This window comes from Solanum lycopersicum, chromosome 11 (genome assembly GCF_036512215.1).
Source record: "Solanum lycopersicum chromosome 11, SLM_r2.1".
NCBI lineage: Eukaryota > Viridiplantae > Streptophyta > Magnoliopsida > Solanales > Solanaceae > Solanum > Solanum lycopersicum.
Window position 1 is genome coordinate 38,838,847 of NC_090810.1, and position 21,014 is coordinate 38,859,860.

General features: G+C 34.4%; 1 protein-coding gene across 4 annotated transcripts in view; it reads left to right on the forward strand.

The window, feature by feature from the left end:
- Window positions 1-13,573, forward strand: part of LOC101246499 (probable sphingolipid transporter spinster homolog 2) — a 46,891-nt gene extending 33,318 nt beyond the window's left edge. The window contains exons 11-16 of one of the 4 annotated variants that reach the window (XR_011212573.1): window positions 3,095-3,171; window positions 3,430-3,543; window positions 9,656-9,775; window positions 9,890-10,357; window positions 13,117-13,195; window positions 13,282-13,573. Coding sequence is in view for 3 of the 4 variants with exons in the window: in XM_004250683.5 (XP_004250731.1) it covers window positions 3,095-3,171; window positions 3,430-3,543; window positions 9,656-9,775; window positions 10,229-10,357; window positions 13,117-13,195; window positions 13,282-13,394 (632 nt within the window). In the remaining variant the exon portion in view is untranslated. The remainder of the gene's footprint in view (window positions 1-3,094; window positions 3,172-3,429; window positions 3,544-9,655; window positions 9,776-9,889; window positions 10,358-13,116; window positions 13,196-13,281) is intronic. The other 3 variants (XM_004250683.5, XM_010314767.4, XM_010314768.4) reach the window with 3 other exon arrangements.
- The last annotated feature ends 7,441 nt before the right edge of the window (window positions 13,574-21,014 follow it).

A 21,014-nucleotide genomic window follows, 5' to 3' on the forward strand; every position in this document is an offset into this window, starting at 1 on the left:
TTGTCGGAAAAGTCGCATACCTATAGAAAAGTCACAACCCTTTGAAAAGGTCACAACTCATCGGAAAAGTTTCAACTCTTTGAAAATATCACAACCCTTCAATGTGAAAAGGTGTCTGTCTGCCTTTAATATAATATATACTCCTTCTATCCCAATTTATGGGACTTACTTTCCTTTTTAGTCAGTCCCAAAAAGAATGACACATTTCTATATTAAGTAATAATTTAACTATAAAATGTCTATTTTAACCTTAATGAAATGATTTACAACCGCACAAATTTTTATCATTCGTTTGGACCACAAGTAGAGTTGTCAAAAAGGGCCTCCTAGCCCCACCTGGCCCAAGCTTCGCGGGACCAAGGAATTTGAAGGGCTAGGGCGGGCCAGCCCTTCACTTGGAAGGGCCTGAAAATTCTCAACCCAACCTAACCCAACCATAGAAGGGCCGAGGGCTGAGGGTTGGGACGGGCTAGCCTTTTTGTTCTTTTCAAACATAAAATTTTGTAACATCAAGAAAATGAGAAGATATTCAAATCAAATATGGCAAACAATAGTGTTGTTTCAATAACACTAGTGAAAGATCTAGTGTAATTAGCATGTATCTAAGACACTAGATATGTGAGATACATGGATGTAGTGTGATGCATTCCAGATACACGAGCGAGATTAGAGGGAGACGAGGGCATGGGATTTGTCGATATATCCTAGATACATGCGAATATACTTGGATAGAGTATATCTAGAACAAATTAACCTTATTTTGAGTCCATGTATCCTGAGATAGATGTATCTAGATGAACTAAAATCTTGTAAGATTCATAATATTACAACATAACGTGCATTTAAGTAATTAGCTCATATACTAGCGAGATTGTTGTAAGTTGCCCTTAAATGGGCCGATCCCGATCCAACCCTAATCAATCCTAAGGGCCAAGGGCTTATATGGGTTGGGCTTATAAGCCCTAGTTTTAAATGTACTTGAAAAATCCTATCCAGTCCTACCTGAATAACGGGTTGGGTTGGGTCGGCCCCATGTGCCAAGCCCGTTTTGACGGCTCGAACCACAAGTTCAAAAATCTTCATTAACTCTGTGTCGAGTCAAAGTGCCTCACATAAAATGGGACAGAGGGAGTATAATATAAAATAAATAAATATAATACGGTCTAAAATATAGAAGATTTACTATGGTGTTTTAAGTTGGGGGTATTGTAATATTTTAACAATTAAGCTACGTAGTTCATTCTTTTAAGATAGTATAGAATATATGTAGATTAAAAAAATAGATATAGATTTGTCTAATTTTAATTTGATATAAAATTTTTGAATATAAACAAGACTCTTAATTTAAGGATATGTAGAATATTAAAATAACTTTTAACTTTGTGGTCTTAAAGAAGCGCCCCCACCCCAAAGAAAAGAGGACATTATATATTAAACTGAATAATAATAAAAGTACAACAAATATATTGGAAACGGAGTGGTAGTTATTAATCTAGTTTGTACTCCTCAAACAAGTTTTTGATCGAATCCTTTTTCTCCAACAGTTTGAGACTCTTCACAACTTGAAAATACCAAGTTGTAGTTTGTGCAACGGAAAATCATTGTTCTTGTCAAGCAGAAGTTACTGCAAAAGTAATATTTTTGACTATGAAAATGAGTACATATTTATTATCTAGATAGTTTTCTCGTTTGTAGTTGAGTTATTCCATTCTCCTTGTTGCATCAACTTTTGTTGATCTATCTAATTTACCCACAAAAAATATTGTGATTGCATAATTGAGCACCTCTCACAATCTTCCTTGTTTTAAGAAGAACAAAAAACTTATAAAATTTGTAGTTTAAAATTGTGATAAAACCCACTATTTATAGACAACAAAGAATAATATGAAAAAGTACTTATCGTGCCTTATCAAAAAGTCACAACCCTTCAGAAAAATCACAACTTTTTGAAAATGCCATAACTCATCAAAAAAGTCACAACCCTTCGGAAAAGTAACTACCCATCAATGTGAAAAGGTGTTAGCTTTAAATATAATATAGAGTCAATAAATTGATAAAATATAATATAAAATATAGAATATATACTAAATAGGTGTTTTAAGTTGGGCTATTATAGTAATTTAACATGCAAGTTAGGGAGTTCATGTTTTTAAGGTAGTAGATATAGATAGATAGATAGAGTTATACTAAATCATAAAAGTGGGAAGCTCCATAGTTGAAAGTTGAATTACAAAAATATCCCTAATCATATTAAATATAACCACTTTGTCGTGATCACTTAATTAACACTATCCCTCTAATTACTTTTACATAGAAAGTAAAATGTTTATCTTGTATCATTGATCACTTAATTAACATTATTCGTCTAATAGCTTTTACATGTTAGAAACTAAAATATTATCTTCTATCAATTGGATAATTAATTCAGTTTCACTAGTGTCTGTGTGGTGGTGGTGGTGGTGGGGTTACTATTTAATCTGCAGCTATTATTATAGACTATTAGTGTCCAAACCTTTTAAAATTAGCAGTTACATTATCAAACTTCTCATATTACAACATTTATATATTTGGTCTTTTAAACTTCAATCACTTAAATACTCTATACCCTTTTCATATTTTTTGCACTTTATAAAGTTACCACACTGTCAAATTTCTTTATCATTTTATTTTTACTTCTCTCCTGTTAGACTACAAAACAAGCTGTTACTATTGGCCTTCTATTTGTTGAGTTTTGCCCTGTATAAGATAATACTATTTTTTCTCTTTGAACAAGTTCAGTTTCTGCTTACTGCTTGAATATGGCTTGTATTCACGAAATAATGTGTACAAATAATGTATTTTATTTTAGTAATGTCACACTTTATTTTTTTAGTCTGCTCCAAAAGAATATCACTTTGGGAGTAATTACTGAACCATATATATGTGACTTTATAATGTTTTGCACTCATTGAAATGATTGTACACACGCAATGCATGTGCTCATTGATTAGTTTTTCCTAAATTTGTTGTGACTCATATATGCACTGAACCAGCTAGCATATTTCAATTACTCAGTGCTAGATTCTGATTATTCTATTTGAATGTTCTTTTGCAGGATACATAGCATATAATTTTGTAATAGGTGCATACTCGTATTGGGGACCAAAGGCTGGTTATAACATATACCACATGGTAAGCATTAGAGTCATCACTTCATAAGTATTCTCAAAAGACACGTGTGTAAACCTGTTGATAACATGTTTCTTTCTGTGATCTAGTCCTTCTTGAGAATTACTATTTGTAAGTTTAATGAGTTCAGTTGGTCAAATGTCGACCCTGTTACATTGTTTTTGTTGCAGTAACCAATTATCAGTCTTGAATTTTAAACAAATTAAAACCAAAAAACATGTCTTTGGTAGGTATCTGATCTGCAATTGGTTCTTTTTGCAGAACAATGCAGATCTGATGTTTGGAGGTATTACTATCATATGTGGAATATTTGGAACCTTAGCAGGAGGTTTTGCTCTGGATCGAATGACTAACACGATATCCAATGCCTTCAAGGTAGATTCCTTTCATTCCAAAGGTTTTCTTGTAATATCTAAATCTCACAAAACTGCTTTCAGATCTAATGTTCGGGAGCTTGATCACTCTAGTTGTATTTGCATTTACTCAAATGATCAGCCTTCTCTTGTGTAGTGTTCCTGATATGATGCAGGATACACTCAAGCAGATATGGTAGATAACAAATTGATTAATGAAAATGACTGGAGAGATTTTTTTTTAGGGATTGAAGAATAAAAAGAAGCTCATAACGTTATTGAATGTCCATGTTAACAATTTATATATGAAAATAATTACCCCAAATAACGACAATAAATAAAGATGTAAAGATTTAAAGAATAGAAGAATTACTGTCATGAATCAAGCTTGAGAGTAATTGTCAAGTACAATCCAAACAAAGAGATTCTACCCTCATAATGTGTATCGAATCTCAAAGTATGTCACAAACTATCAACCAAGCTGATGAAAAATGAGCCCAGAGGTCCTTTTTTTTGACAAAGAGTCCAGAGGTCCTTTTAAAGGACCAAAACCACCAGTTCTAGGCTTTAGTCTTCTTCACCACATGACTTTTGGTAGAACGACCAGAGCTTTGTAGGAGAGTCAAAATGACGAACCATTTAAACTTCTGGGAACTAGATTTCCATATCTAAAATATTGGTTTAGTTTGCATGTTTTTGATTGAGAAATATTCTCTGATGAATTGAAGTCATGTGCTACTCAATCTCAAATGTTGGTCCAACTTTCCAACTCTTATCTTTTTGACTTCTAAATAGCTCCTTAGCTCCGTAAGTTACCAGCTTAAAAGAAAATAGCTGCTTAGCCCCATTTTGGCCCTCCATGAACCATATACATATGGTATATAAATTCAAGTCATTAAATTTCTTTTTTCTTATGCTATCTTGGCCTTCCAGGATCATAGCAGCTCCTTTTGATATTCTCTGCATGGTGTTGCATCCTTCTTGTGTCTTGACCTTTCCTGAAATGCGAAAGTGGTGTCTTGAGGCCTAGTAACAGGTAGTACCTCACTTATTAAAAGAGGAGCTTGAGTAGTTCTTTCTTCAAGTATATCTGGTCTATTACCCATCTTGTGGAAAAGAAAATTTGAGAAAAGATACTTATATGAAAGAGAAAGGTTAGTCATGTTATGATCAAAAACTGGAGGGTCATGACAGACACCTCCGAGCATCTACCCACCTAGCTATATGTGACTTCACTTATGCTTAACTCAATCAAGGAAAACAGTGGGACTCTAGGCAGTCCTGTTCCTACAAATGGACTCCTGGTGGCCCTACTATCACGCTGCAGTTATAAGAAAGGAACACTACAAGTTTCAGAGTAAGTTAAAACAATTTGAATATACGAATTTTTGTTAATACATCTTGTTGTATAGGTGTACGATGTGTAATTAAATAAAAAAGTGCTAAATGATTTCCCTTTCAGTTTATTTTATCCCACAGTTGACTAAAATATGAATATTGAATTAAAAATGAGATGGTTCTTTGAGACGAAGTATGATATTAAGTGAAGGAAAGGGAGGGGAATTTTAAGAAAAAGATCTTTTTCCTTTAGTATAATGGAAAATGTTTTCTGGAAAATGATTTTTCTTTTGTCTGGTTGCACTAAATTTCATGGCAATGTTTTCCCTGAATCGGTAAAAACACACCAACACATCCTCAACCCACCCCCTTAACTGCCCTACCCTAGCCCCACCCTGCCTACCCCACTTCCCACCCCGCCTACACCCACCATCAGAAGTTGCACTACGAATTACGAAACCTTATAGTGTTCTGCTTTGAATACACGCAAATGCCCTTAAAATGACATTTTCCAACTTGCACACCAAATACAAGAAAATGAGTAGAAAAATCACTTATATTTCAAGAAAATATTTTCCGTCATACCAAACACACCCCAAACTCAGCTTTTGGCTCTAATCATATCAAGTTGATCCACTAGAGACGGGACCGAATATGCACCTCCCACAAAGTATATGGCACATGTAACATAAGGAGTACAACTGAAGATGGGGCGCAACTCAAACTGTAAGCTAAGATAGACTACTAAGACCTTCTCAAAGATAGTGGTGGCTTATCACTGTTGTTGATCGATAACACGTCCAGAATATATGTTGCCCAGGCTCTCCAAAAGGATGTCGCACCCGTGTTGGATCCTTGAAAAATGAACTGCTTTCAACCACACACGACATTTTTGAGGAGTCTGAGCAACCTAGCCCAAAAGTCTAATGCTATGTTTGCCTCTGCATTTAAACATGAGGTGGGGGTGCGTCATCTAAGACCAATAAAGCTTTATTGATCTGTTCCTAATTGTTTGGAATAAGTGTAAGAAAAAAATGTATGCAAATAGTAGCAAAAAATGCAAATGTAACTGCATGCCAAACTGGTGTCGTGGTTATTAGGCTAAACTAGTTGTTGAAACGTACACCTAGGTGCCTCACAGAACTGTATGCAACTTAACTTGCAGCATATAAATGGGAAGGCTTCCATCAAGAAATGGACTGGTGTCATGTGTACATCATGACACCAACCTAACAGTAGAGCAGTATTGTACTTGAAATTGGCACTGCTAGCAAATTCTTGAACTGCAGTGCTGGCAATAGTCAAACAGTAATAATACAACTCGCGCTGCAAGTGTGGTTATGCGATGCTGCGCTTAGCTAGTCGATACAAACATTTACTTGGTATCCATCATTCGCCTCCCCAGTAGCGTACTCATGATATTTTTTAAGCGGTCAAGAAAATAAAGAAATAAAGGACTTCAATGACATTATATTAGAAGGTTGCATCTTTTGTTACACTATACTCCAACATAGCATGGCTCAACAAACTGTTGGGGATTAAAACAACGTAATTAATCAAAAAGACTTTCTTTGAAGAAATGGTATTTTCGAGGATAAAAAGTACCTTTTTGAAGATATGCTTTTCTTACCATTGGGGATTAAAACAACGTAATTGCTCATAAAAATTCTCTTTAAGAAAATGTTGATTTGGAGGACGAGAAGTACCTTTTTGAAGATATGGTTTCTTAGTGCATCATGGTCATTTGGATGTGTTTTTGGATGCTAATCTTTTTCTGGATCAGCTTTTAAGTAATTTAAATAATTAACTCTTTATTCACGTTTTCCTGTCTTATTGACCCTTTCTTCTAAGCTAGATGAATTTTGAGATGTTAAACTTAGTTTTGAAATTTTGTAAGATGCTTTATAAAAGTAACTCTTTATTGAATTACAAATGAAAAGTCAACTTATATAAACCTTAAATAAGTTCATAGAATTCAACAAACGAAAGAAAATAATGATTTTTTCCAAATTATTCTAACTGGAAGAACAAGAAAAGAAGTAGTAGGAAAGTTGGGACGCCACCTGGTCCATTAGTTTAGTTTCTCAATACCTACCAAGAGCATAAAAGGGCAATATTTAAAACACTGTTTCTTTTGCTGTCAAGTATCATTTCATTGTTTTTGGCGCTATTTGCTTCTTTTGCATATCATTTATATAGTAAAATTTTCCGACAGATGACACCTCTTAACACAAGCTGCATCCACAGCTGCACCTACCAAAATGAAAACACTGCACACAACTATTATACTCATGTTCAACCTCAAAAACTATACATCAATATATGCATATGAAACACATGTGGATGGAATGTCATAATGCAACTTCTTAAATAAGAAAAAATATTTCTTGAGATTCAACTATTTGTAACTTTAACTTGCAAGCCAATACACGCTCATTCCAATGTATACATGCTATGTTGCTCGTATTTTTTAAAGATATCGACGGGTGCATGTTGGATATCTCAAAAGTAGTTCATTTTTTAAGAATCCGAGAATGGAGTAAATTTTTTTTTGGAGAGTACAAGAAGCATAGCATACATGGACACCAAACTAGATATAATGCCATTCACACAATCTCCAATCACTATACATGCTTAGTTTAGTCAAAACAAGGTAAAGTCGACACTTACTCAAGTTTGAAACTTGGGGGTTAATGCTATGTCTCTAGTATGTCACCATGTGGCAATCCACACAATTAACTGTTCCAAGGTGCCGATTACATCCAAATAGATCAGTTCTAAACGAGGTCTTTGGACAAAGTTCAAGGTGGTCCGAATCCCGTCATACTGATTAACCCATTTCCATTTGATTTATAAATTACCCATAGCCTAATAAGATCAGTCCTATTACTAGGGCTCATCAAAATATCCAAACTATTCAATCCCCAAATTCTATGTTTGAAATTTTGGCAGAACTCATGAGTTCCTATCTTTTCTTAATTTTCTTGAATTGTCGATGGTTGGTAAGAATTTCTCAGCATATGAAGCAATGATAACAGTAAGATATCTTATGGTATGAAACAATTTGAATTAGAGTAATAAGTTGGTCACTAACTCAAAGCTAATGAAATAGATATAGAGAATTTTACCTAAAAGGCTCATGGAGATGCTGCTCGGAAAGGTTTCTTCTGGAACCTGATGTGAATAAGTTATGCCAAGGATTCCTTTATATAGAATTTGGAAGTGGACGACGTGAAACCGTGTCCAACAAGGTGAATAATTTGTTAGTACTCCTAGAAGGAGTCTTAAATGCTAATTCGTATTGTATTAATTATGTGATACTCTTTTTGAAAAGGTAAGCATTATATTGTATAACAAAGCACTTGGCACTAAGAAAGTGCAAAAGCAGTATACTATCTTGAATTCCTCATAACAAACAAAAACAAAATGGGAGGATTCCACTGTACAAAAATCTATTCTTGCAAAGTATCTGTAAAATGTAGCATGCTGGTTCACCCTGAAGATTACACTAAAAAACCAACAACCACAAACATTTGTATTTGAGCTTTTTTACGTTATCTGTTTTCCGTTCAAAACATTTTTATCATTTCTTTCCTTCCATACAACCCGACACACACAAGCAGGTATTGTATTCCAAATCTTCTTCAATAGTTTACTAATTCCTTTTAGTGCCCAGCAGTGCAATGTCCAGCTTGCAGATAAACCTATTTCTCCCTGTCTTCTTCTTCTGTCGAAACGCTTGTTAGCCATCGAAACCGCATCTGTAATTTTCCTCTTTTTAATAAATGTCATCTGTAATTTGATCTTTCTGCTAGTAGTTTAGAAATGATTTTGTGGAAACTCCCCACCAGACTTATTGGTCTGAAATCCTTTATTTCCTCTACCCAGATTTCTTAGGCATTAATATTTCTTTCAATATTTCCACTCTGATACAAAAAGTTCACCACAGCCATAATATTTTTCCTTTACTGCAGTCCAGTAGTGCTTGTAAGATATCATATTGAATCCATCAGGTCCTGGAGCCTTTTCCCCTTCATCGCTTCTAATGATTTCTACCACCTCACTCTTCCTCAGAGGAAGACCTTTGGAGCTCCTCCTTATCCACCTCATTTAATCTGGGACAACTAGGTTTGAAACAAGGCCTCCACCCCTCATTCTCTTTGTACAGTTTGCTGTAGTGTTTAATAATCTCTTCTTGATAATTTCCTTGTCCTGAACTATCTCATTTATTTCCAGCTTCTCAATTAAGTTGTACCTTCTATTTGCATTGGTACTTTTGTGGAATACTTTGGTGTTTTTATCCCCCACCTTGATCCACAAGAATCTGGATCCTTACCTCTTAAGATATTTCTTCATGCTTTGCCACCTCCTGAAATTCCATCATCGGGGCTCCCCTTTCTTCTATTTTTCCTTCATTTAGTCTTGCTCCTTCTTCAACCATTTATAATACCTCTATTTTCATCCCTATGCTGAGAGATGTGGTATTACAGGTTGTTACATGTGTAAGTTATACTTGCATCTTCTGGTATCAGTTTGAACTTTGAAGTACGCAATCAACAAATAAACCTTATATCCAATGCTTGTTCAGTCAGAAACCCCAAATTTATGGTGTTCCTCACTAGGTTGGAGAAGATTGATTATTTGGGCTTATACAACTCCTCTTGTTTCAATGAAGCAGATTCTCTGTCATCAAAGGATGAATGGCGAAGTTCAGATGTCATATTAATCTCACGTTCTCTCCTGAAGTATTGATTTTATTCCAATTCCTGCCACTAATATGTCAGTACTCTGTGCAGCTTCTTGCAGTGGCAACATTTTTTGGAGCAATATTTTGCTTTGCTGCCTTTTGTTTTAAGAGCTTGTATGTATACATCGCTCTTTTTGCCATAGGAGAATTGTTAGTATTTGCAACACAGGTAATTTAATTGATCATATTATTTGTGTTCTCTACTCTTTTTTTGAAACTGATTTCTGTTGTCTACCCCTTATTTTTGATTAAACTGATTTGTGTTCTCTACTTTATATCGTAGTTCAATTTTGCTTATTTCTTAGCACCATGCTTTCTTGCAAGAAGATACGTTACCCTTCCTCTTTTCCTTCGATTCTTGTGATCTTGTCTAGTGTCAGTAGAAGTTGCATATGAGATCAGAAGTCTAATTTATTGTGAGGCAAAAATAATGTTCCAGAACTATTAGAATTATTTTGCTATGATTGGTATTGCCACTGAATTTTTTCCTTGCTCTTGACTGGCTTTGACATGGTTACCTGTCATGTCCCAACTATTTCGACATGGCTTGGTTGTATTTATCTAACATTCAATGACTATTAGCCAGTTCCTTACTTTTTAACATTGTACACTATGAATGTAGGCCCCGGTAAATTATGTCTGTCTGCATTGTGTTAAACCAAGTATGAGACCATTATCTATGGCTATGTCCACTGTTTCCATTCACATATTTGGTGATGTGCCTTCCTCTCCTCTTGTGGGGGTTCTCCAGGTTTGTTTTTTTTTTGAAGTAAATATACAAAAGCTTCTGTTGATGCATCTTTTTCTAATTTAGTCTGTTAAATGTGGAAAAAGTTGATATTCTATAATCATAAAAAAGATTCCCAAATCCCTGTAATCAGGGTTGCGTATTGGTCAGTTCGTTTTGAAGTTTATTGGTTCGACCTATCGGCTATCTTTTTGTAGACAAGCTAAATCATTAAGATATTGGATTATCGGTTTATTGGTTATTAACAAGCTAAAAATAATAATCAAAAATCCTTCGGAAACGAGGTGACAAACCAAATGAACCATGCACATGAGTTGATAGATAGCATTTTGCTCAAAAGCAAACACCGACACATTGTCTAATTACCCAGTGTTTGAGACAACAAGAAATAAAAGTATGAAAGTAAACCCTTACGTTACACCTTGTTTGGATGGTTGTTACCCATTTTATTTTATTGTATTGTTAGTTTAAGTACAATGTTTGTTTTGATTATTACTTAAATTCTATTGTATCATATCGTTTAAATTCATCGTTAGGTGACAACGAAAAGACCATTTATGTAACAACCAATTTGGTGTGATTGCGTCATTACCTTAATATTTTCTTCTCATTTTGTCTTATTATTTAATAATTATATTTCATCTTTTACCCTACCTTTTCATAGTAGCTCGATCCCGTGATGTTCTTGTAGGTTTACCATTCAAACTATTGATGTGTGACATTATGTAACAATGGAGAACGATATAATATATCTCAACATTGTATTCGTGCAGTACGATACAATACAATACAATACAATATAATACATTATGAAATAATACGTAACAACCATCCAAACAAATAAGTCAAGAACTTTATATACCAAATGGTGTAAATATAATTTATTAATTTACTATAGAGTTATTGGTTAACCGATTAAGAAAAAACCTCAAACCATTAAGAACAGATAACCCGATAATTAAATAAACAATTAAAACTGTTATCGAAACTGCTAAACCAGTAACCCATTACTGATAAGCCAATAAGTTTTTTTTCGGTTTGGTGATCCTTCCGATCATCAGACTTTCTCTCTCTTCACCTTCTCTTCTCTTCTCTTTTACTCCTCTCTCCACCTCCTCACACTCACGAGGGAAATGGAGGACACCATCTGTTTTGCAATTGGATTCAAGTTTTTTGACACTACTTGGTTAGTAGACTGGTATGAATGGACTGAAAGAAGTAGAAATGCCATCACTAGAACATCTTTCACCAAGAAGACAATGGAATGGATTAGATTCTCTCTGAAGCTTCTAAGACAAAGGAAAATGAAGTCAAATGGTGGATGAGGAAGTCGGTCATCATCATCCCTGAACTGACTTTCAGTTCTGTCTGGGTCTTCATTGTGGAAAAAACGAGGACATTCACTGCCAACCAAAAGAGGGAGATTGGCAGAGATAATCACAGATTGATAGACAACAAACTTCCTTTTGCTGAAGCAGTCAGATTTCAGAAACAGTAAATGGTGTAACAGGGAAGAAAATAATTAGATAACCCACATACCCATACCCAGTAATCTGCGTGCACACATTAGACTAATGACTCGTGAGGGAGGATCCATTCTACATGTAAAACTGGAACGTGCTTCCACACATCCTTAACTTAATGTACCATGAAGATGTTTACATGATCGTAAGTTCATAACTGATTACAAGGCATGAATCCGTATGCCCATATATTCAACATGACATACATATAAGCAACGTGCATGCTAAACTAGTAGAATCTTGTAAATCAAAAACACATAAACTTAATGTTCTAGCACGTACATTTTACTAGCTTATACAATATGCACATTCAACAGATATAACATGTTATGCATAATGAAGTTGCAATAATTTAATGGTGAGTTGTTTGCTTAGTTGTTTGATCACATTTCTACTTGGTAGCTGAACTTGAAATAGAATTGGACTTTCTGGACACATTTACTGTTTTAGCAGTTGTACGTTTTTATTTCCGGGACGTGGGAAGTGATGAGGCTTCTAGTTGGGATGTGGGAAGTTCTGACTTATTCTCTGTATCAAGACTAGATTTGCCAGACTTAACTACCAGCAAATAACATAACACTTTCTTATACACAGCTATGTATATTTCCAAAAGACAAGAAAATGCCATGATGCTGATATTTGGCTGCTAAGTTTCTTTCCAATGGACAAAATTGATTGACCAACTCTACCTCTTAAATATCCCATGCCAAGAAGGCTACTACTTTTAGAGAATACAAGCTAAGGAACCTAAAACCAGAAAACACACATCTTTTATCTGCTAATTTTGAAGTTCTTGCTTTAAGATAGATGCTAAATATTTTGATACATAAAATAGCAATTATTTTAGGAGTAGTTGTTCCAATAATTAGATCTGTTCCCTATATCCCAATAGGATGATCCTTTTCCCTTCCTATTAAAGCAATGAAATCAAACAGGGTTGACTACGTGTTAATTGATTTTGCTAAGGGGTTCACACATCAAACAAGGTTCCCATTCCCTTTAGTAAATGATAATAATGTCAGGACATGATTAAATCAGTAAATTTTGATATTATGTACTGACGGCATTATTGATTAAGAAATCAATTACAAGTAACTATTTACATAGTCAAGGTGGATTGGCGACATAGAAAAGATGACTAGTGTGTGTTGTATAAATTCTTTCTCTGTCGGAGAACTTAAACACTAAACTATTTTAGTTAATCATGGTTATCATATAGTTGATTCAACCTTTTAACAGGATCACACTAATAATTGGAGAGTTACTGCTCTAATCCTCACATCGGTTCTGTTTCTGGCGTCTGGAATATGGTTTATAGGTAAAGTTTTCCAACAAATTTTTATATCCATCCAATTGTGATTGAAGTAGTAGAAGATTAAATGTTTCATTTCTTTGTAAATTCAGGGATCTTTCTTCATAGTGTTGATAGATTTGATGAAGAAAATGAGCTTCAAGTTAGTGTTACTGACAGATCAAACACGATTCCACTACTTGGGGAGACAACTCAAAGTCTTTGATAAACCTTTGTTTTCTCGTTTATCATTTCCTTTTGGGACTTGCAAATTTGCTGTATAATTTCTTTGATACTTATCTATCCTGTGTTTAGATTCTGTTTATGCATCAAGGGAAGCTTCTTGTCTCTCTCCAGTGCAGTAAAACCAAACCTGGTGGTGAAAGGACCACAATTTGGCTCAAATCTTTTCTACTTCTCTTGTTAACTTTGTTGAAGAAAAAATAATATTGATATTTTCGAACCTAGGAAAATCACATAACTACAAGCATATTAGATGAATTGCAATTATTAGCAGTATTCTTATTACAATTGCCACCAAAAGTAAATTCATAGGATATACCAAAAATTAGGGGTGTACATGGTCGGGTTGGTTCAGATTTTTCAAGTATCAAATCAAATCATTTGTGTCGATTTTTAAATTTATAAACCAAACCAAATCAAACCAATAAATACGGGTTTTTCAACCTCGGATTTTTTTGGGGTTTTTTGGCGGGGTTTTCTCGGTAAAGTATTTATACAAATATATAATTTACTTGTACTTAAAATATCTTTTCAGTCATATCAAAATATAACTATCTAAGGTGTTTCTTAAGAAAACAATACAAACAATGATATGATTAAAGTGGCACTAAAATATCCAAAAACAATGAAATCGAGTAAAACAAATATTACAAATTAACAAGCATAATGTAAATTATCACAATTAAAAGTTTTAAATCTTCCTAAAACAAATTTAATAAGTATTAGTTACATGATTAAATATTAAAGGAAATTAAAATTAGATTATATATTTTAATTGTCTAAACCAATGTAAAATTAAAGAACAAGTATTCAATATTATTTTCATTCTTAGTGTTATTCAATAACAACTATGTTATTAAGATCACATTGATCATTCGTTAATATTCAAATTTTCGATATATACACTACATTGTCAAGATCATTTATCTTAAGCCAATCCAAAATTCTAAAAGTGCTATATTTTTTTATACAAAATTTATGAGTCATAGAAATATTTTAAGTATAAGAGAAGTATAAGAAATCTCCATGAAAATAGTTGGTCAGAAGTAATGAAAATTTCTAAATTCCAAGAACTTATAAAGAACAACATTAGACGTTAAAGAAGAGATCAAAAAACCTCGAACAACAACACTCTCAAGTAAAGTGGAACATCACGTCCATACAAGAATATAATTGACTAATTCAAATGAGGGACATTCGGCTCCTTTCTTATGACCCTAAAATTGTTAGTATCATAAATGTTTTTCCTCATCGTCTCAGAATAGTCATTACAATTGCTTAGGTTTCATATCACCGGCCCAACTTATTTGGAATTGAATCATAGTTATTGTTATGGTTATATTATGTTGTTACAAAGAATTAAAAAAATTATAAAATTTTATATATAATGTCGGGTTTGTTTGGTCTCGGGTTAATTTTTAAGTTAAAACCAAAGCAACCCAAATATAGTCGAACTTTTTTTTTCAACATCAAACCAAATCAAACCAACCACTAGTTGAGTTTTTCTCTCGATTTGACTCGGTTTACGGTTTGGTGCCGTAATTATTACAATCATTGCGAAACTCTCTAAAAATCTCCATAGATCTTTGCCTTCAACTTTGGGTGTTAGAGAAGCTCCGACAAGCTTTATGTTAAGACGACAACCAAAATGAGAAGATTACGAGCTCTAATTTGATCCACCCGGGAGTTTTAACATCTCGCTTCCGACCAAATACAACTTGGCTTCAATATCGCTCGTAATGGTCGACAATATTCCTGTCATACCTGGATTCATATATTTAGAGCTAGAAGCTTCGCCAGAACCAAGCAAGATGAGATCGCTCTGCTTCGTAGACAAGGCTCGCTCCGTTCATCCCCTTTTATAAATAAGATAAGATCTAGATCCTTAAAATGTTTATTGTTTCATGTTTTAATGCATATCCCTCATACTTAGTACATTTCATGTACTAATACATGCTTATGTCTATATTGTTTCACTAATGTAGGGTAAGACGACTCATCTCCCTTCATTCATGGCTAGTTGATCACCTTAGAGATTTGAATACATAGTGAGTCCTCATACTCCGAGGACCGTGTCGCCTTTATATCTTTCTTATGTATTTACTTAATGGATGTTGTATGTGGTGTACGAGTTATGTTCCAATACTTCTTGATGTTGTAGAAAGTGAAATACTCTACTTTTGTCTATTATATTGTGTATATGTATATCAAGTGGCTTGTGTAGGGTCTCTCGGAGTCTTATTCGTCATGCCACATCTGGGTGTACTTTGGGTCATGACACATTAAATTTGGGATAAATAGGAAACTATAAAAAGTCTTAAGGAGAAAGAAAGTGTATCAAATTTTAGCATCAAATTTTATATGAAAATGTTAAGTTTTTGTAGTAGATTTATACCTTTTACCTTGTGAAAAACATCTTTTCATTTTGGGATTTTAGAATACACTTTTGTAATTGACTTTGAGAGTTAAAATCGAAGTGGGTGTATAAGATAATTGCTTAATTTCAATATATTAATGATTGTTATTGTGATAGATATAATTTATTTTCTTTATATGATATGTAGCTAAAATCTCAATTCTAGAGTTGCAATTATGGGGTTGACTGTTGTTTTAATGTAGTGAATTTTATGTTTTTCTTTATTTTAATAGGTGGGTATTCATAGATTTAAGCTAATTAGCATGTGGTTAATGGGATAAGATTGCAAACTTAATTCTATTCTCGATCTTTGATTGATGCTCGAAAGAGATCAGTTGGAACGGATAATTAGTTTAATGCATGCAATTAGATTTGATTTCTATGGTTTGCTCGAAAGAGAGATTATGGTTCATATCTAGTTGTCCAAATCTGCTCAAAAGTGAAAATTTTATACGGTAATGGATTGATTTGTGATTCACATAGATGAGATCGAAAGGATATTTTATGATATGATGTTATGAAATTGAAAGAAAATTAGTGTCATTAAAAATTATCCAGTCTATCCATGATTGTTTAGCACTACTATTAAGCAGCACAAGTACCCTTATGTGACATTGATACCAATGCTCATACCCCAGATTACTTCTTACTTGTGTGAATTCCTAATTTTAGGTCTATTGTGATATTTGATACTTAAAACCATTTTATTAAATTTTATTGAATCATCCACCCACTTTCTCTAAAGTACTACGATAAAAAGGTTCGCGTTCTTAGCTTCCCAATTGAATTCTTACCTTAAATTATTCCTTGTGGGATTTGACTCCAAATCTTTGTTAGGTGTAACACCTAGAAACCAGGCTTAGAGAATTGCTAATGAAAATCACTGAATTAGTGAACCACGACAGAGTTCAGATACAGTGATAAGGTCCACAGTCCGTTGACCTGCCTGTGGACTTCAGCATCCTTCAACAAACGTGGACCACAAGACCCTTCACGGGTCGTGGACCACATCACGGCCGTACTGGTGCCCGTGGTGGATAGTCAGAGTCCCCCCCAAGCCCTAACATCAAACCACATAGCCCTCCACGGGTCGTGATCTTGATGACAGGCAGTGGGAGGATTCGTAGACCTAAGCCAGCGGGCCACCAACACAAGAGAGGAACCACGTTGACATTAATGATTTGTGGTAGAGCTTGTGTGCGAGAAAACCAAAACTAGCAAATACTGGATCAAGTACCACGACTAGCTCCACGATCCGTGGTCCCTTTGATGGCCCGTCATAGGGGCCATGTTCAGCCCGTCAGACTTTTTAAGTAAGGTTGTTTTGATCCTTTTCCATATGCGTTGGACACCTATACTACGTCGTTTAAACCCTAAACTACGTGATTTTAGGTCAGTTTTAGCCTAGTAAACAAATTAGAACATAACTGAATCAATCATTCACTAAATATTCATCAAACTTATAGCAAAATAGAGGAGAATGTCGAGCAACCCTAGTTCACGAACGCAATGTGTTTTCAGTAGTTCCATCCCCCAAAATCAAAATATTTCTCTGTGAATTTTTTCACCAGGTATGTGAGATTTCACTAGTGGGTTCCTTTCACCCATTAGGTTCCTAGATTTTAGTCAGAATCTTGATCCCCTTAATATTATCTACACCTAGGGTTTTCTGAATGTTAGAAATTGTTGGGGTTTAGCTGTTAGAATTATCCAAATTAGGTTATCATGTTGTTGCTTAGTTGAATTACACATAATAGGTCAATTATTTCATATATACACTTTTTAGTTTACGAATCTCACATTATCATTTGTAATTATTGTATTCTCATAGTTTGCATGTCAGTTTTTGAGTTATCCAGTATTTAAGCATTTCAGTCGTAATATTGCTTATACATACATTCTAATTGTGAGTAGTTTAATATCGAGTGGACTAGGGTTCAGCGTACCCGAATAGTCCTAGAATTATGTGCCCCAGTAGGTTTATAAGTCTACTCTATGAGCATTAAATTTTAGTGATCACGTCAGGCATGCCTCTATACCTCTGGCATGATATATTTGGTCCTCTTGATGGGACGTATACATCGGACTCCATATTTAGTTCGTTGGTTTTATGTCGGTTATTAGTAGCTCTCTTACAATTAGATTCTATTGACCATTTATCAGTTACAATTACAGTCTTAACATGTTATAAACTTGGTCATTTCATCTAATTAGTTCATGTTTAGTATTCTTATAGTATCATGCTTATCTCTTATGATTGCTCAGATATATGTCTTGGTTCAATTATGTTTATCATTCAACTTTATTCTATATTGCATGCTCAGTACCTTTCAAGTACTGAGGCATACTCTGTGCTACATCTTGTCATGATGTAGGTTCATATCCTCAGCTTTCAGATCACACATAGATCAATTCCTGATCTCCAGTTGAGAAACATCAACTGTGAGTCCTCATTCTTCGAGGACGATTGACATGATTATCTCTTTTCATTTAGTCTTTAGTTTCTGTATATCTAGATTTAGCTAGGGCATGTCCCAGCACTTCTAGTGAGTTAGAAACTTAAATTCAGACATAGTTAGATTCGGGTTTAGCATTTGAATTTGACTTTTATGTTGTTGTTAAACTCTCTATTGTTTTTATATATTCAAATAGCTTATGGGTATTCCCCATCATTTCAGCTTTATCATGATTTAAGCTTTCGCAAAGTATATTTTATTTTATACTCTTTTAGTATGCTTATGATATGTCAGCTCAATGTTAGCTTGGGGTCACTCGTGATCCTAGGTCCTGTGTTCGTGTCCTGGGTAGCTTCAGGACATGATATTAGGTATTTTATTGACACCAACTGCATGTTTTTCTATTTTAGGGTGATTTGAGCGATAACACCATCATTTTCACAATTAAAGTAACCATCCGTACTGGCCAAACATTTGTCATCATGCGCAAGTAGATATAGAAGATCCACTACCATTACCTACGTGAGGTTTAAGTTTAACCACCCTATATTTGTTGAACTTAGATCGAGGCAATAGAAGAATCATGATCAGAAAATTTTTGCCAAAAACGAGGACGCCCATGTCCACCCGACCTAGAATGAGAAAAGTCATCATCACCGGACTCTGTTGCCCTTTTCTTAAGATTTTCCTCTTCAATTTGTTGGGCTTGTATCATCAAATGGGAGATATTCTTCTCCTTAATCAACATGGATATTCGACATTCTTTGACAACCAAGTCAGATTCACCCGACACAAACTTAGTCATTTTTACCCTAAAGTTGACAACCAAAGTTGGAGCATACTTAGCCAATTGAGTAAACTTCAAAGCATACTTTCAAACTCAAAATCCCTTTTTGGAGGTTAATGAACTAATGAGAACTTTTTCTCTCATTTCAAGAGGAAATAAACGATAAAAAAAAGCTCCTTTCATTTCTCCCAATCAAGAGGATGCACATCAACCTCCCTATTTTCCTTCCATTGGTTAAAATTAACTTGAGCAACACCCTTGAGAAGGTATATGGTTAATTCCTCCATCTCCACTTTATAAAATCCCATAATACTCATTATTTTACACACCCCATCAATGAATTCTTGAGGATCCTCATCTATTTTTGACCCATGAATCTTCGGGGGGATACATGCGAGTGAAGCCCTTTATCCTTGTCAGCGTTGTACCCACATTTGGGTTCATGGGAGAAATGACCTCTTTATTATCTTGGGTCACTATAGACTGAAACAACACTTGGAAAGTAGCTCAACATTAAACATGAGTCACTACTTCGGCCTAAGGGTCAACCAAAAACTTGAGAAATCTTGGGTTCCACATTGTCTCATGTATTCCTTCTCATATAAGCTCTTCGAGGGGCCATATCCTCAACAACATCAGATAAGATTTAGTAGAACACAACTTTAGAGTAATTATAGAAGTTAAGTTTTCTAAATGTTTTGTAGCCTTTTACTCATAAATGTGGCACCCTTCACACTCATGAACAAAACTCTATTCAACATGGTGCGTCAGACATCTTAGGATCTTGTTCTAAAATCTTGTGCTTTGAATACCAAGTTTGTCATAACCCAAAGTACACCCTAGGCATGCCATGGCGTATAAGACCCGAGAGGTCCTACACAAGACACTTGACATACATACAAAATAATATAATATAAAATATGAGAATTTAAGAAATAGGTATCATCTCATGAAAGATTTTGAAATAAAAGTGGAAGTCTACACATAGTCTTGACAAGCCAATTTAATATATCAAAAGATGTGGTCGGGACATAATCCGTACACCATGTACAACATGTGAAAGCTAAAGACATAAGAAACTAAAGTAAAGGTGACATGGTTCTCAAAACATGAGGACTCTCAAAATTTTCATTGTCAAGGACTCAATCACTAGCCACGAATGAGAGGAGGAGAAGCGTAAAACCCTACATTATAAAACAATGTAGGCAAAAACATGCATTAGTACATAAAATGTACTTAGTATGAGGGATATGCATAAACACATAAAACATGATCATAAGGGGACATAAAGGAAAATATGATATGCATGACCAAGCTAAAACATCGTAAAACCTTTAAAGAAGAATCGTGAATCATAAACATGGTCAATGCATCTTAAAACATAATGAAGCTTCATAAAACCTTTAAGAACACTTGCTTAAATTTTTGGGATATTTATCATTAACTCATATAGACCACGTGAGTTATAACGTGAAATCTGGTGTCTTGTTCCCACACAAAAATACATGTCCTTACTTTCCAAGGCAAAGATCTGAAAATTTTGGCTTATGCGGATCCACTATTTATGTTTATATAAGATAACTCCTACAAAGGCACGTAGTTAGGGATAAAGAGATTTCTACTATAGACCTAGCCTTTATTAATGGGATTGTCTTCATCTCTGTCACAGCTTGAGTTTACACCCTGGATATGACCGACACTCGAGAACTATTACTGGTGCCCAAGTGAAGCGGAAGACTAACTCAAGCATACATAAGCTTAAAACAAAAATTAAATTTTTTTAACTTAAATACTCAACTTTAAAAATTCTGAAGAATACTCAAAAGAAAGTAAATACAGAAAAATTCCTCACTCTTTCTATCTATGAATCCTCTATTATTCCAAAAGAATATTGGGACAAAACCTACGACTTCTCCAAACTACTAATGGTACGACAAAGGTGAA